The sequence below is a fragment of the Alnus glutinosa genome, chromosome 2 (genome assembly GCF_958979055.1).
Source record: "Alnus glutinosa chromosome 2, dhAlnGlut1.1, whole genome shotgun sequence".
In the NCBI taxonomy this organism is placed as follows: domain Eukaryota; kingdom Viridiplantae; phylum Streptophyta; class Magnoliopsida; order Fagales; family Betulaceae; genus Alnus; species Alnus glutinosa.
In genome coordinates this window covers 35,467,357-35,484,102 of record NC_084887.1, presented here as the reverse complement: position 1 = coordinate 35,484,102, position 16,746 = coordinate 35,467,357, and the positions used below count along the sequence as shown (strand labels likewise).

Below are 16,746 nucleotides of genomic sequence, written 5' to 3'. Positions count from 1 at the left end.
TCTTTTCTCCTTTCACCTCTAACAAAAGTTTGCCAAACCGAAAAATAACTAACTAAAAACAAAAAATTGTCTTAAACCAATAATTAATAGTATAGAAAAATGGGGCAAAACAACTGTACTTCGTTTTATATTCTCAAGTCAAAGTCTATACCACCCCATGTATTTAACGTAAGCGCTTATATTTCTGACATCTACATGCGCAGAACAGCACTCGGGTAAGAGTGACTACATAAAGTCCAGTTCAGTACTTGGAAAGTTGGAATGTTTTGAAACCCTATCAATATACTCTCTTCCTCAATGGAAACTGAAGTTCTAGAATCAGAAGAACATGACTACCACATGAGAGAGAGAGAGAGCATATACATGATATTTCAAAGAGCAGAAACCACCTTTCTAAGACCTAGTACTCATGCTGCGAGAACAAGGAACTCGGAAAGGAGTGACCCCTTCACTGAAGCACATATCAACATTTATATGATCATACTGCTTTCTGCAGCCTGGGCATCGCCCATCTGCCTCAACAATTCTTTTGTGACAGAAAAGGCAAAGCCGAAATCCACATGAACATGGCAGAAAGCTGGAGTCTGTAACGTCTAAATCCTCATAGCAGATAGGACATGAAGAAGGTTGGGACATGATGCTTTGCCATGCCCACGTGATGGCTCCACGGCCACAATGCCATTCTGATTTCGTTGAACAACTGTGCTGCTTGGAGAGAGTCGGCAGAGTCGGAGGACGGAAAGCATCATCAGGTCTCCATGCCCGTGATTCAGGTACCACTTTGCTGCTCTCTGCATCCAAAAAGCCCACTCCAGGATTACTGTCAGATACTCCAGTATTACAAGATTCACGCCTAGTTTCAGGTTCGTCAGGAGCCTCTGAAATTGGGTTATGCTGATTGTCCTCTGCATTCAAAGCATCTGCAACAGCCTCCCAGTCATCCAGGCACCCATCATCCTCTTCTTCCTCGCTGAAAGTTCCAGAGCAACAACCACTGCTCGTGCTACTGCTGCTGCTGCTCCCACTAAGACCCTTACTTGAGTCATTGTGATCCAAACTGCTTCCAATTGGGATGTTCATCAGGGACTCCAACTCACTGTTATGGATGCTGGAGCCCTGCCCCTCATTCTCCTCTCCTCTTGACCTTATTTCCAAATTGTCCAGTGATCCACTCTGCAAATTGGGTATTTGTGTGTGTGATGGGTGAGACTCACCCCTCCCATTTGAATCCACCTTGCATCCCTTGCTCTTGACTGCATTACAACCACAAGTCCATTATGAACAAATGGAATAGTGCAAATGGTAACTTTAATCAGTTTTGCCAAGCTAATCCAGAAACCCTATCTTTATCACACATCTTTGTCTCCTAAAAACATAAAAGATCATAAACTCACTAGTTCGCTTCACAACTAGGACTGAGCTTGTCACCAACTGAATTAGAGAATATGATCAGCTTCAAGGGACACTCTAGAACGTTGACCAATCTTCTCTCTCCTGAACTTAAGGCAGTAGCCAAAGTCGTTTGAAACAAAATTTTATCCTCTATTTGACAGAGGAAATGCGAGAAAAAATAAAATAAATAAAAAAAGGTGAAAATTTAGAACTCAGAAATTCCACACTCCTAGAATTTGGTGTTTCAGACATCTATCGTGATAAAAAATAAAAATAAACAAAAAAATAAATAAAAAAATCCCTGTCAAATATTGTTGTGAATAGAAGCCAAAGAGACTGCCTTAGTTAAACATTCTGAAGAAAAACACGCAAACAATAACACACAGTTATACCGTTATTCATATTTCATTCTACATGGTTCTTCCACGTCCATGAACAGAGTCTAGAAAACAAAAATACATATCTCCTACAGAAAACATATGAAACAGCCATGGTATCGTGCCTAGATTTTCGAAAGTTGCCTATTCCCTAGTCAATGTCTACATTGAAACACAATGCAAGCGTCAGGACAACTAATTAAGAGCCATATTCTTGGTTTTTAATTTCCAAGAAGAGAGATCTCACATTAATTAAGCCAATAGTGCCATTGCAACATCATTTGAATGAGCCCCAAAAAATACCAAAGTAAAAAATACTATTATTTTATTAACCAACCAAATCAAAAAGGAATTTCTAAGGGAGTTGATAGTTCAATTCAAGATAAAATCAACCACATTACCTCTATTATTCAAGTTAGATCCACATAAATATGCATCTATCAAATGTTAATTTTTTTAATAAAAAGAAAGATAAGAGACACCGTACATAGGCGTACCTTGAGAAACAAAAATAAAGAAAGCTTTCGAAGTATTCAGAAAACAAAAAATTGCTGTAAAAAAATTAAAAGAAAAGAAAAAGATATCAAAGGCGTACCTTGAGAAAGCCATTGCTCGCGTCGAACATCGAGCTTGCACTGCTTCAGTTTCTTGTTGGTCTGTAGAATCAAAACACAATCAGAACGAGCTCCGATTATTCAAAAAAGAAAAGAAAACCACAATCACATTATAAAGAAAAACACGGTTAACCTCCAGTTCCGTCGCCGGGATAACAGAGAAACACGAAAACGAAAAATGAAACCGAGATACCAAATAAAATGTCTCAAAATAAATTTTTATTTTCCCCGGCATTTTCTAGGCAACCAAACAGGCAATTAGGAGTTTGGTGATATATACCCTGTTTTTCTTGCTGTGGTCTCTGGGGACCGCAACGGAGACTGAATCAGAACCCATGGAGTTCATGGACGACGAAGAAGAATAACGATTAAAAACGAATTGCCAAAAGCCCTAATTTCAAAATCTCAGAGAAACAGAGGATAGGGAGGGAGTGGATATTACGAAAGCCCCTGTTTCTGCGCTCTCTCTCTGTGTCACTCACTTCCTATTCTTCGACGCCCCAAATATTCAGCCTTATTACCCTGTTTTATTTGTATTTCGTTTCTCTGTAGCAGATTCAGTTACCATAATACCCTTGAGATGTGACTTATTTACAACTCCCTTTTCGCATAGATAAATGTTAGACATCCCAAAACACTTTTTTTTTTTAAATTTAATTTCAACATGATCTGTCACAGTCTCATGAAATTGTGGCACGCTTTTCAAAATAATAGATCTAATAAGATTGTGACACATCATGTTAGAATCAAATTTTTTTTAAAAAAAAGTGTTTGAATGTCTTGCATTCTTCAAAGAAATATCATAAACTGTGTTAAAAGAAATTTCATCTATTTAGTTTATTAAACTCACATTTATTCTTAAAAGCATATGATTTTTATGTATATTTTAAAAAATAAATATGAGAATATCACATGTTCTAAGAACAAATATCAATTTAATATACGTAAATTGTAATTTTATCCCTCGTCATGTCATATTTTATGACACCGAGTCGATGAATGAAATTGTTTCATCTCGTTTTGATTCCATGAAATCAAGTTGAGCACCCGAAGAAAAAATAAAAATAAAAATGGTTTCAATTTTTGTTTTAATAGTTTTAACTTTAGGAAGAAATAATAGTTTTTTCATGGCATTAAGGGTATTTTGGTAATAGCGAAGGTTTATATGGTTATTCTGTTTTTTAGGATTAATTCTACCTGCTGGCCTAGCTGAAATGGCGTGACAAAGGAGGCATGCCGAACGTGGAAGCCTCATCGAGGAGGCCGTTGCATTTTGGCAAGAACACGTGGACGGCCAGATACCACAGATCGGCGTATGAGTATCAAGACTGGGCCCGCTTATAATTTTGTCTTTTATCATCGCCGTTGGAGGGCCCCGATTCCTGATGGTTGTGGACCAAATTCTCTACAGTGTGTGTAGAGTGTTTGAAGCAATTACCAACCAAAAAATATCTGACCCAAATAAAAAAAAAAAAAAAAAAAAGAACAAAGATATATCGACTATATATATATATATATATATATATATTTTTTTTTGGTTAAAACTGTACTCCAGGACTTCGTTATCTAAGTCACATCTTGCCAATAAAATTGTTCGGACAATTTTTTTTAATTTTTTTTTTAATTTAATTTATTAAACTGGCGTCTATTTTAAAATATAATTCTGATATATATTTTTAATAATATTAACAGATTGCATACATTTTAGTTCTCCCATGCTCTAATTCAGTACAATTTTTTTTTTTTTTTTTTAAAAAACAAGGAACTTCCACAGCCAAGTACAAGAGATCTAAGAGATTGAACAAGCATCAATTGCAACCGAATCAATTTTAATTACTGGAGTTAACTTTGTTTATTTTTTTTATTTTTTTTTACAACACAGATCAATTAAAAAAAAATCAATACTAGTTAGCACATCAACCTGAGCTGAAATACAACGTTTAGACAATAAAACTGGCTTAACACCTAAAATTTATGGGGTTTGAATTGTTATTTCCAGAAAAATGAGGAAATACGCGTATCCCGGGCTCAAAGACGAGATACATACGAGCATCATGATAACAACTGGATATCTAACCTGGATCCATCATTTGACACAGTTAAATGTGGGCTTAGAGAGAGAGAGAGAGAGAGAGAGAGAGAGGAGAAATGCTCCTATCTACAAAAAGAGCAATGGCAAAACAAATCTATTTGTACAGAATATTTATGCATCTCAACCCTATTTACATGATGGCTTAAATAAATGCCCACTAATTTGACTTCACAGCATGATATATTCCCGAGCCATCCCCCCTTCAGTAGTCATTTGGCAAATAGCTGTAGGTATAGGAGTACAACAAGACAATAACGAGAGTGATGTTGCCTCATTTTATCACGCCAAAGACCTATAGACATGTAAAAGCAGGATAAGTCTCCAATTATTATGTGATGCTTTGGAAGAACTCCTCATTATTCAAACAGTGAATCTCATGTCTACCTTGAGTGCTTTTTACTCAAAACCAAGTGGCACAGAAAGGACTACGATGAGGGTGATAAGAATCTGCGGAACCGTTGTACTCTTGCCTCGTTACGACACGGAGAAGTGCTTTTTGACGAATTTCTTCTATACCTTCTAGGACGGAAGAAGAAATCCTCTGTGTCCAGAACATAGGAGATCTGCCACATGATACTTCAATAAGTATGAAAACCAGCACAAGCAAACTACACACACATGCATAAAATATGCACATAATTTTTCTAGTTTTATTTTACTTTTCATTCATTGATTTAGAAGAAACCATTCTCAACAACAGAAGGATACTCACTTCAGAAAAGAGAAAACACAAAACAGGCAGGTTACATGCCATCCGATGCCATTAATCATTAAACAACACTTGAGATGGGATGGCCTTATTAACTAATATGTTTTTACAAAAGAAAGCTCATTTAATCCTGCGTGAAGGACATTAATATGGGAAATTAAATAATTAAAAAGAAAAAAAAGGGAAGAGGGAAACAATTTTCTCAATGGAACCACCTCTATCTTTTTCTTTTTACCCTCCATTTCTGTTTAGTACCTCCATCTAAGGGACTCGATGCCAAAGAATGCTTGAATATGCCCTTTAATAATTTCAATTCTTCAGAGTATTACTTTGTTGATACCAAATAATATTATCACTGTAACCTACGTCGATACTAATAATTTTATATCACTTTCAAAAAATTTAAACTATTAATACAATTGACTTCCTGCTTCAAATCATAAAAGCCTGCAATATTTGTGCCTAGTGACTTTTACAGCAAACATAAAATAGCAATGGGAATTTCGAAAAAGAGCAACATTAAATGACATACATTAAATGACATGTAAGATAATATAAGAAAGCAGACATTATTATTGATTTACTATTTCATTGTAGATACCTTCGACGAATTGCAAGTTATCTTACACTCCAAACCATTGACTGCATCAATACCCTCCATGCCCATGCATAACGCAGAATAGTCATCTAGGCTGGCAAGTTTTCGCTTGTTTCTGCAAGTAGTAATAATAACCAAGAAGTTACACCCTACTGATTAACAAGATTTAAAAAACCACCATCTTGAAATCAGAGCAGATTTGTAGCATATTTAAGCTTCTTTCTGCAAATATCAACAAGCAGTGAGTTACACCCTGCTTTATTAACAAGATTTCAAAGAACACCATCATAAAATCAAACTCAAACTACAAAAAGGGCTATATACATGTAACCTGAATGTCTGCAAATTGAAGAAAAAGAAAAATTGGCCCCACATAATAGAAGCATGAATATAATTTAGTCTCGACCTATTATGTTTCCTCGGACAAAGATAATATTGGCCACCAACCAAATGCTTATATTTTCCTTCTCTTTTTGTGTGTGTGTTGTGGACCAGTGTTGGGGGGGTGGCTTGGAAAAGGCATACAGAAAAGATTATTTGAAATCACTAGACTAGAAGACTATTATATTACCAGAGCAAAATATTGGACGATCTTGGACAATGTAAAAAAAAAAATATTGATAAGCACAATTTATTATAAAGCGCAACCCAAGTACATAAGAAATATACAAGAGAAACCCATAGCTAGTAGAAGAAAAAACATCAAGAAAAACATGAAAGGTAGAAATGTTTAAGTCCACGGCAGCTGTCCAGTGATCCTCTACCGTCCGTTCATAGTCTTCAAAGCTCTGATCATTTCACTCCCTCCAAATACACCACATAAGGCAAGATGGAACCGTCTTTCATATAATATTGTTCCAACTTTTACCAAAAACCCCTATCCAGCAGGCAAAAAGATCTACTACTTGACGAGGCATAACCCACAGCAACCCTACAAGGCTAAAGATGGTATTCCCTATGGGATCTCATTGAGAACCCAGCAGTCTAACAGTACCCTCTAATTGGAGCAAAGAAAAGATACATTACTGAAATGTGTAAATCTGAACTGCAACATTAGTACCTTTGCAGCATAATGCTGTGTGGCTCCTTTTTCCCAGGAAAGACTGACAGATAATCATTATACAGATAAGCTGCAAAATTAGGATCCATGGAAACTGCAAACACCTCAGGCTTTTGACTCAGACAGTCCATGAGCTGGATGGACAGCCGGGAGGTGGCAGAGGACTGCATAAAGGACAAATAGATGACATGAATAAAATAGTAATCTATTATTGAAGCAGATAGGACATGCAATTATGGTTTGGAGAGGGATTAAGCACCAAGGACTTACACATTCCAAACGATATATGTTCTCCTCATGAAGGAGGACACAAGCATTTTCATAATATACAGAATCAACTGACTTCCCAGGTTTCCGGGATTGTTCGTACTCGTATAATTGAAGAAGTTTATTGTCTATCTCATCAGCCGCAACAGTTTGAAGCTGCAGCAAGAACTACAATTCAGAATCTTGGCCAATAAACAAGGGATGGACTAAGTGAAAAGAGATGTGAGCAAACCTGTTTTACTAATTTATAGATTAACTTGTCCAATGTGAATAACACATATGACTGGTTTCCAATGATAGCTCGGCATTCATCCTCAAATTTTGCATTATCAGCAGATCCATCAAGTAAATTGTACAGTGAACTCATAAATCTGCAAAACATACGTATAATGCAGCCAAAGTTAATATGCATAAGTAATTATTTTAAATAGAACTAAAGATGCAGCATTATAGTACCTGAAATAGAAATCTGGAGAACTAGCATCATTTGACGTTCTCCACTTCATTTCAGCACCCGTTGAATTCATTTTTGCTGATGAAACCCTTTCATAAAGTATCTGGCGAATTCAAAGAGGGTACATACTCTTGAGCACACTGAGAAAACAAACAAATAGGTATTTTACCAACACTAAATAATAATGTTTTCTTACTTGATGAAGCCTAAAAAGTACAAAAAAATCGTCATTCCCATAAAAAACTCGAGAATCTCTTCTTTCTTTGTCAAGAAACGACGCTGGCACGTGCTTTGCAAGAGGCTTCACAGACAAAAGGAACCGTTCTGACATTGGCAGCATGCCATCCCCTCCAGCAGCATGTCCATCAACCATCACCTCAGCCTCACCTTCACTCTCAGCCTTGCCATCCACTTCATCATGTTCTGCATCTTCCTCTTCATGCTCATCCCTGGAACACTCATCACCACCAGACTCACTGCCCGAGACATCTTCACCAGCCTCAGAAACATTTTCACTGTCCTCATCATCAGCATCCGCATCATTTTCTCCTCCAGCATCCTGACAATTTATCTCCTCTCCATTCCTGGCATGGTATTGCCTGCTTTGTTTTGTCTTAGGCATAGCCAGCTCACCAGAATCTCCAAAGACAACAAAGTTATCTTCCTCAAAATCACCGTTAGGTGATAACTCACCCTCTTCTTTTTCAATTTTTGAGGGCCTAACAGATGCTTCAAGACATCTGTTAACATTGGTGCCTTCTGTAATCACTCCATTTGCCAATAAAACTGGTTTGGCACCATCACCTGCCTGAAGCACCAAAGAGATGCATACTAACATATTATCGTCAATAAAATAAACACCCCTTTTAAACCCCCAAAAAGAAAAAAGAATATCTATGATATTGATGTCATATACTTTAGCGAAGGCAAGCAGACTTAGAAAATTGCCAAAACGTAAGCTCATACCTCTGATGAAGGTATAGCACCGGCATTAGCTTTGGATACTTGGTCGTCTTGACTGACAGTATGACTAAGTCTGGATGGAGTTGCACCACACCCTTGAATTTTAAAAATAAATAAATAAATAAAAAAATCCCAGTATCAGCATAATTAAAACTTCAAAAAAAAAAAATCCTAAAAAAACTAGGGCATATGAAGGACACGAATTTTGGAATTAACCTTAAAATACATACCTGAAGTCACTTCCAAGATGATTTTGCCATGACTAATTTCTGCTCCAGTTGCAAATGATGCATTTGAATTGGCTACTCGTTCATCTGGTGTGTTTAATCCTGACATTTTATCAGTCACATCTATATCCTTCTGCTCTTTTTCTGGCCAAAGAGTATTACAATTTGTATCATCTCTACGGACATGATCCACATCAAGATACTTATTTTCTTTAGTTAAGTCTCCATTTGCTACAGTCCTGCAAACATTCTCATTAATAGCAGCTTTTGGTGGCTTAGAATTCATTATAATAGCATCACCACCAGGACTTCCATCACTTTCTCCTATGCTTGATGCAGTACAATTCATAGGACGAAGCTTAGATTTTCCAGCATCTTCAGTACCCTCTACACCATGAAGTCGAGGAGGAACACCAAACATTGGCTCCAAGAAGGTAGTCCAAAGTCTCATAACCTTATTAAACTGTTCTTTGGTTGAGCAAACCTCTTCACATGAATATTGGACAAGTTTATACAAGTCTTCATGAATGCTGATATCAGAGAATTCAAATTCCATATGTGGAACTACGGGTTGCCTGTTTCCAGCAGCAATAGCCAGAAGAAAATCATTCTCTTTTTGCTTTGTCTCCTTCAATTCCTTGATCTCAGCCACCAAATCTGTATATTAGAAAAGAAGGAACTATTAGAATAGGAGAGCTGATGCAACAATAGTTTCTTTGATGAATAGATACAACAATAGTTATAATAAGAAACAAATATAAGCAGTTTCTTTCTATAAAAACGGAAGATTTGCAATCCAGCTTTATATTAAAGCTCACTTACATCTTGTGCTCAAGTTCTTCGAATCTTGTTGCTTGAAATAGAAGCTGCGGTGATCAAGTGACTTATAGTGATTTTTAGCATATACTTCAGCCCAAACCTTGTTAAAATCAGAGCGGCATCTTGTCCACTCCTCTTGCTTTTGCTTTAGGCGAGTTAAGATAACAGGCTGTGCGACAGATGGATTTTTTCGCAAAATATCCATCACATCAAGCCCATGGTCACCATATAAACGTTCAATACACCTTAGATTTAGAGCTGCAACAAGAAGAGGGTGAAAAAAGCCTAGTCAGAAACAAACACAAGTATGAATCTCAAACAACAGGAAGTAAAATAAGTCTTCAAATTTTATTGGCCAATATTTAGCTAGTAAATACAAACCAGTGAAGTGATCTTCAATATGGAAAGGAGTCTCCAGATTGACATTATTTTCATTGATGCTGTTCAACAATTCCTCCACGCGCTTAGCAGCTGAACTGACAGACTCTAACAACATGTCCAGCTCAAATCTAAAGTATTAAAAAAAAGAAGAAGAAAAAAAAGACAACAGAATTATCAAGTTCCATTCTTGGAAAGGTGAATAACAATACTCATAAAAAGCAGACAATGCATTAATAAGAAAATGGAGAAATTCAGTGAAGAACTACATCAGATCTCAAAATCTCATCTTCAAACTCCTTTTCATCCCGAATAATATTTAAGTGCCATAAATTCAGATGCCAACATAGATAAATACCCCATAAAACATATCAAATTCTAGATTACGAAATAACACGAAAATCCAGGACTGAGGAAGATCTACTATCAAGTCTTTTACCTATCATCTTCACATCTGAATAGACTTTCTTCATACTGATTTCTACGCATATGTTTAAAAGAGTAGTCCTCACTACCAGAAGTCACTGATACCCAATGATCATTCAATACTTGAGCACCAAGCTCTGACCTCTGGCTTGCAAAAGGTATTGGATACTGCAAAGGGACAAGCACCGAAGAGTTAAGCTTCATTAAAGAAGTAATTTATTATGTCTACAAGAAATCATATATACAAAAAAATAATAATTAAAAAAATAAAAAATTACGTCTTCTGGCAGAAGCCTATAGCTGGGGGTACAACGTTCACAACTGGAGAGGTCAAGCTCTTGAATGGATTTATACAAATACTTCTCCCTTGATCTTTCCTTTTCTTTAGCTCCATCAGTTTCGCGCTTCTGCTCTTTATCTCTCTCCTCTACCTTCAGCGATCTGGGAATATGGCCATCACTACCCAGTGATTCTGCAATCAACGGGTTAGTTACATCAGATTTTACAAAATATCAGAAGAACAAAAAAAATCGGGAAAAATCATCTAGGAGGTTAATTATGCCATTTAAAAGAGCAAAATGTTCCTCCAATTACAAATATAAGTACAGTGCCAAGAGATTAATGAAATCTATAATTCTACGACAGAGAAGAAGGGAAGGATATGCCGTTTTACTTACTTTTGCTAATAACACCAGCAAGAAACCCATCTGCAATAAAATACTGGTCAGAAACAACCTGATGGATAAGGACCTAAGTGAAAATATCATAACTAAAGGCAATATTCAACAATTACCAATATTCTCACAGCGCTCCAAGAAATCATTTAACCCCCCCATAAGATCCGGATATTTTCCAAGTAAATCAGTCACCTGAAATGGACAGATTTTGAAACAAGATAACTTTAAACAAGTGGCAACAGATTTTGTAATTAACTCGTACCAGCAATGGTCAATTATCAGATTGCCAACTAGGAGTGAAGACAACAGCTATTTTAACAATCAATACAGCTTTATGACTTCTACAGGACATTTACCAACAATTTGGTGTCTACATATAAAAACTAGAAAAATAAGTGACAACTCTGCAACACAACTGTTAGAATGCCAGATATTTAAGAGAGATTCTACTCTATTACTCAATTACAATTCAAGCAACCAACTGTAGTATCTTGATAATATAATCATTAATTTAAATAAAATTCAACAGTTTGGGGCGAAGTCATTTTTAAAATTCTGATGAACCACAATATTGTCCTCAAGAGAGTGGTCAATTATACACCAAGAAATGCAAAAACGGAGGAAATAAGTCATGAATATGACGCTTTATAGTTTGGTATGCTGAGCTATTAAATATTTTGCGATTGTCTAGGTTTCTGCATTTTATGCCTTTTCTGCAGCTAAAGACATTTAGCATTTCAGAAAAAAAAAAGACATTCTTCTAGTAATTCAAGAGGTATATAGATGAACTCTGTTGTTTTGGTTACAGCTTCCAAAAACAACCATATAAAACTGACTGCCCTGCAGAACATCCTATTTCTAATTAAAACTCCTAAGAAATTTAGCTAACATTTAACAAGACTACTAAGCGTTTAAAAAAAAAAAAAAACACTTACAAACATAATGAACAAAAACTTATACAGGGAGTAAAATGTTGAACAAAATAACTAACCTATGATAAAGTTGTAACATCTAATATCATTAACCAAACTAGAAACTGTAGTTAAGAGGTAGAAGCAGATGACAAAATATGTGTTAAAGGTGCGCTCTATGTGATTTTAAAAATCTGGAATAATTGCACAAGATGGTGTAAGACATACCAGATTTTGTAAATCATTCCTTTTAATTATTCCATTGCTATATATATGAAGGCACTTCAAGAATGTCTGGTAGTCATCTGAACTGCCCAACTTCTCCTTAACTTTCTCAAAGAAAATGAATCCTTGGTTGCACATGCCTGGCATGAAAATAATAAACCAGAAAATCATAAAGCTGACATATTTATGTTAATTTCACTATAAGCCCCTTTTTTAGGAACGACCAGATATCAGTAATGACCTATTATTTTCAGTTCCACTGTCAATGTCCCAAGATCCCAATTAAATATTAGACTAAGAAAAATTAACAAGTATGCCTAGTAAGGTTTCCTCCCGCACATACATAACATTTCCTCATATAATGTATATTCCAGTGAAGTTTAACAAACACATAATGGATAACACAATGCAGACATTGCCTTTCACAGTTTAAGGATAATCAATAGTATACATCTAAATAGATTATTGACATTGACTAGCAAACCCTACGTCAGCCCAAACCAAAGATGACCAAGTATAAAAAATGACAGTACATATCATAAGCATATCATGTGATATGTAACAAAATGACAACTGCTGCTTCAAGTAAAAGCCAGAAAATCAAACTACACAACCATAATATGCAACAAATATAGATGCAAGCTTGTACTTGTGATTGTTCAACCAAACACCATTATTGACTCACTCTTTAAGCTATCATTGTCATCATAAGGAGTAAAGTTTGCATTTATTCCAAATCCTTCAATCTTCCTGCCAGATTTTCTTTTGTCAGGAAAGCGCTGCAAGTTGGAGTCCCTGTTGTTATCATGATCAGGTTCTCTATCATCCTGATCACGGTTTCTCCTATCCCTGCTGTCCTTCTCAGAACGTTTTCTCTGCTCCTTATGCATTTTCACCGTTGCTTTGTCGTCATCTAGCTCGGGATGATCAATACTAAGATCACGATCGACATGGGAAGTATCAATCCTATCCCGTCGAATACGATGCTGAAAGAAGTAGATTTCTTTGATCACCATTAAGAATTGATTGAAAAGAATAAAAAAGGGGAAAGGGAAAAAGGAAGGCATAAAAAATAACCTTGTCCACATGCATTTGCCGCAACGTGGGTGTGGCAGAGCTCCGCTCAGTGAGGCGCTGAAATGAGTTTTGGATAGGTGGTGGAGCATTATGTGCAGTATCGGGCAGAAATCTTGTGAACTCATCCAGCAAATCTGGATGATCATCAAAAAGAGCGGCAACCTGAAAATTGATCAACAAAAACCACCAAGATACTAAAAGTAAAAAACCACTAACTGTCCGATAAAGTAAAACAGCAGAACAACAAACAGAGCCATAACATTTACCTCACTGTAGACCTCATTTATGTCCTTGTGCTCCTTTCGGTACATATTCAAAATGTCAAGGAATGCTTTATAAACATGTTCATTATTTTGAAAGCGTTTCTGTAGGAAAAAAATTCATCAATAAACTGCTAGGAACTACAATTTAGTTAAAATTCAACATCAAAACGATATTTTCACCTTTATCTTGTTCACAAAGCTAATAGCTTCTTGAAATTCAACCGTCTTCTTTGGTGGAGGAGCCTCGTCGTCATCAAGTGTTATCTCATACCCCTTTGGCAAGAAGGTGTTAAACCCAAAAATCAACCTGTTATGCCCTTTAAATAAATCCTTCACTCTTGCAATGACACCAACAGTATCAGTTCTGCAAGAGACAAAACAATGGGATAAGCTGTTAACTTTCAGATGCAACATTCCATTAATCAAAGAAAAAAACTTCATAGGTGCAATGTATCTACCTTTGGGCCTTAAAATCTTTCATGACCTCAAGGAACGTGTCATATTTTTCCCTTTGGTCTTGAAACATGTCCTTCACTTCCTTGAGATAGGTTAAGGCATCACTGGTTGTTAGTTTCTGCGAGGCAGCACCAAGACCACTACCTCCTCCTGCTGCTGCTGCACCAGCGCCACTAGCGCCACCACCACCACCTCCTCCTCCTCCTCCACCCCCTGGGACTTGGGATTGCCCATTGCTTCACATCCAGAAAATAATTACAAACTCGAACAATATTAGAATAACCAGGAGTTATCCCAGATTATTAAAATCTATAGCAGATTTGTTCCATACATACAACATATTCAAACTATCCATACTTGCTCTCTATGAGGGCACACAATTTTATGATCTTCTGCAGATGTTCAGCCAATTTCAACAGAAAAATCATTCTCGGAACAATTCTCTTCCCAAGAAATCCAAGTTTCCCTTTTCCTCAATTAACTTCAAGATTCTCTCACGAAAACTCTCCACCGAACAATACCCATAAGAAAAGGCAAACCCATTACAAAATTAAGCAGCTAGGAGCACGATTCAAATAATGGTAAAGAAAACCCATGTCTTTTTCCTCTCAAAACCAATAATTAGTCGATCGAAGTCAATCAGATAACAAACCCCAGACAAATTCAATAAACACCATGATAAAAGATCACCAAGCAGAAACATATTTAAAGGTAAAAGATACAGAATACAGCATAACCACCAACATGACCAAGTATTGCTTACATACACCCACCTTCCCATGAAACACTTTCCAGCAAACCAAACAGAACTTATAATGAATCAGAGCAATTCTTGAGAGAAAATTAGTGCGAACAAAAACAAACAAACAAACAAAAAAAACCAAAGCTAACAGAGAAAGGAAGCTTACGAGTCCCCACGCGAAGAACCAAACGGGCGCTTGAATTGAGAAGGGCCAGCATAAACGTCATCTTTTAATCTCTTCATCGCCACCAGAGGCAAACAAACTAATCCCACCACGAAATCACAAATCAGCAGAAGAAAAAAGAAACCAAGACACAAAAAAACAATTTTTTCCAAACTCAAAGAAGAAGAGTGAACCGATCTCCTGAGGAGACGAGGGACAGTTTGATCGCAAACAAAGAAGCAAATCGAGCAGAGGCAGTCTATATATATATATATATATATATATATAAAGGGAGGTGAGGAAATTTATGTTGAATGGAAAAAGTTTCGGCCTTGGCTTTTGGTACGTGAGTCTCCGTGTCACAAAGAGAATTGGGTGCGTCTGGGTGCTCTATGTACCATGGTTCTAATGCCGGGGATTCATGTATGTGACTGCCCAACACAACAGTAGATAACATCAAATTTTTAGCCCATATTTTTACCCTTTTTTTTTTTAATTTTTTTGAATTCCATATTTATATTTTGAATGTTGTGAAACGATCACTCAATCCTGCTTGAAGAAGGGTCACTTTTGTAATCTCCCCTTCTCCATGCCTTCAACGGATGAAATGCTATTATATAGTAATACTCAAGTAAGGAATATCAACCTTTCTTCACCTTCTCTTGCCATTTTATTGTCTATTAAAAAGAACAAAAATATCATATAATAACTCATTTAGTTTTTAGGGTATCAAAAATTTTATACTAATCTCGTTAAAGATGGTACTATCGTAAGCTATTTGACAAAACTGTAAAATGAGCATATAGATTTACTATCACAATCAATCATCGATTGACATGTAACATAGTTGCCGACTTATTCAATTGTCAAATTACAATTTTGCACTTTAAAATATATATATATAGTGTAATAGCCGCTCACTTGCTAAAGAATATAACGATAAGCAAATGAAATTTTAAAAAAAATATATTATATAATGATGCGATGAATGTTTAACGTGTTAGGTACAATAGCAAGATTAGATTATGTGTGTGATATGTGTGACGTGTCTTGATAATATATAATATAATATAATCTAAAAATTTGTACTAAACTCATTTTTTACATGCATAGATAAATTTGTATTTATATTAAGACATACACAAAAAAAAACTTAAAATTAAAAAAAAAAATTAAAGATATATATAAAGGACAAGATAATGATTGAATTGATTGATAAATTTACAAAGTAAAAATTTGTTCAAACAATTAGAATTGATGGTGATAAAAGTTTTCACCATAGCGTGTAAAATCCGCATTATTTTTTTCTAATAAAATATTTTTGTTTCCTCAATTTATCCAAATTTAGACCGTAGTTTCATATTTGCTGTATGTTTTGGGCCCATAGGTAAAGCCCAAGTCAACTCTCAATAGGACTCCATATTCCTTATTCATAATAATTTATCAATTTTTCAAAAGAACAACTTGTTAACAATAATTGAAATCAGCAACCTACTAGGTCATGTTTGGGTAACACTTAATTTTTTTTTTATTATATTTTATTATTTTTCAAAAACATGTTTGTGTTGTGTTTTTGAATTAAAATTCTACTCAAGTTTTATCCAACTTTTTTATAATTTTGTATCAGATTCTCTAAACCATCTAAAAATAATTTCAATTTTTTTTTTTTTATCGATATTCACAACTTTGAATATAATAAAAATAGTAAAATATAATACAAAAAAAATCACATACCCAACAAGCCCCAAATTAAATTTAAAATCTAACATTTCAAAAGTGTTGATTCATTGCGAGAAGTAAGAAAACGTGTTAATGTCAGATGAACATAAATTTTCTTTAAATTAGGTTAAAGGAAT

The 16,746-nt window shown here is 35.6% G+C and overlaps 2 protein-coding genes across 2 annotated transcripts; both read right to left on the bottom strand.

Moving 5' to 3' along the window:
• Positions 1-100: 100 nt before the first annotated feature.
• On the bottom strand, positions 101-2,879 carry LOC133859775 (uncharacterized). The gene is made up of 3 exons (XM_062295303.1): positions 2,664-2,879; positions 2,365-2,425; positions 101-1,253 (listed from the first exon to the last, which is right to left on the bottom strand). Exons 1-3 carry the CDS (start codon positions 2,727-2,729, stop codon positions 394-396), a joined length of 987 nt encoding a protein of 328 aa, XP_062151287.1. The 5' UTR covers positions 2,730-2,879; the 3' UTR covers positions 101-393.
• A 1,443-nt stretch (positions 2,880-4,322) lies between these two features.
• On the bottom strand, positions 4,323-15,168 carry LOC133859774 (paired amphipathic helix protein Sin3-like 2). The gene is made up of 23 exons (XM_062295302.1): positions 14,894-15,168; positions 13,988-14,221; positions 13,710-13,893; positions 13,533-13,631; positions 13,267-13,428; positions 12,875-13,175; positions 12,193-12,329; positions 11,170-11,245; positions 11,054-11,083; positions 10,655-10,848; positions 10,390-10,544; positions 9,954-10,081; positions 9,576-9,830; positions 8,757-9,410; positions 8,530-8,621; positions 7,760-8,371; positions 7,566-7,666; positions 7,342-7,480; positions 7,113-7,265; positions 6,843-7,006; positions 5,786-5,897; positions 4,860-5,038; positions 4,323-4,767 (listed from the first exon to the last, which is right to left on the bottom strand). Exons 1-22 carry the CDS (start codon positions 14,968-14,970, stop codon positions 4,901-4,903), a joined length of 4,197 nt encoding a protein of 1,398 aa, XP_062151286.1. The 5' UTR covers positions 14,971-15,168; the 3' UTR covers positions 4,323-4,767; positions 4,860-4,900.
• Positions 15,169-16,746: the final 1,578 nt, after the last annotated feature.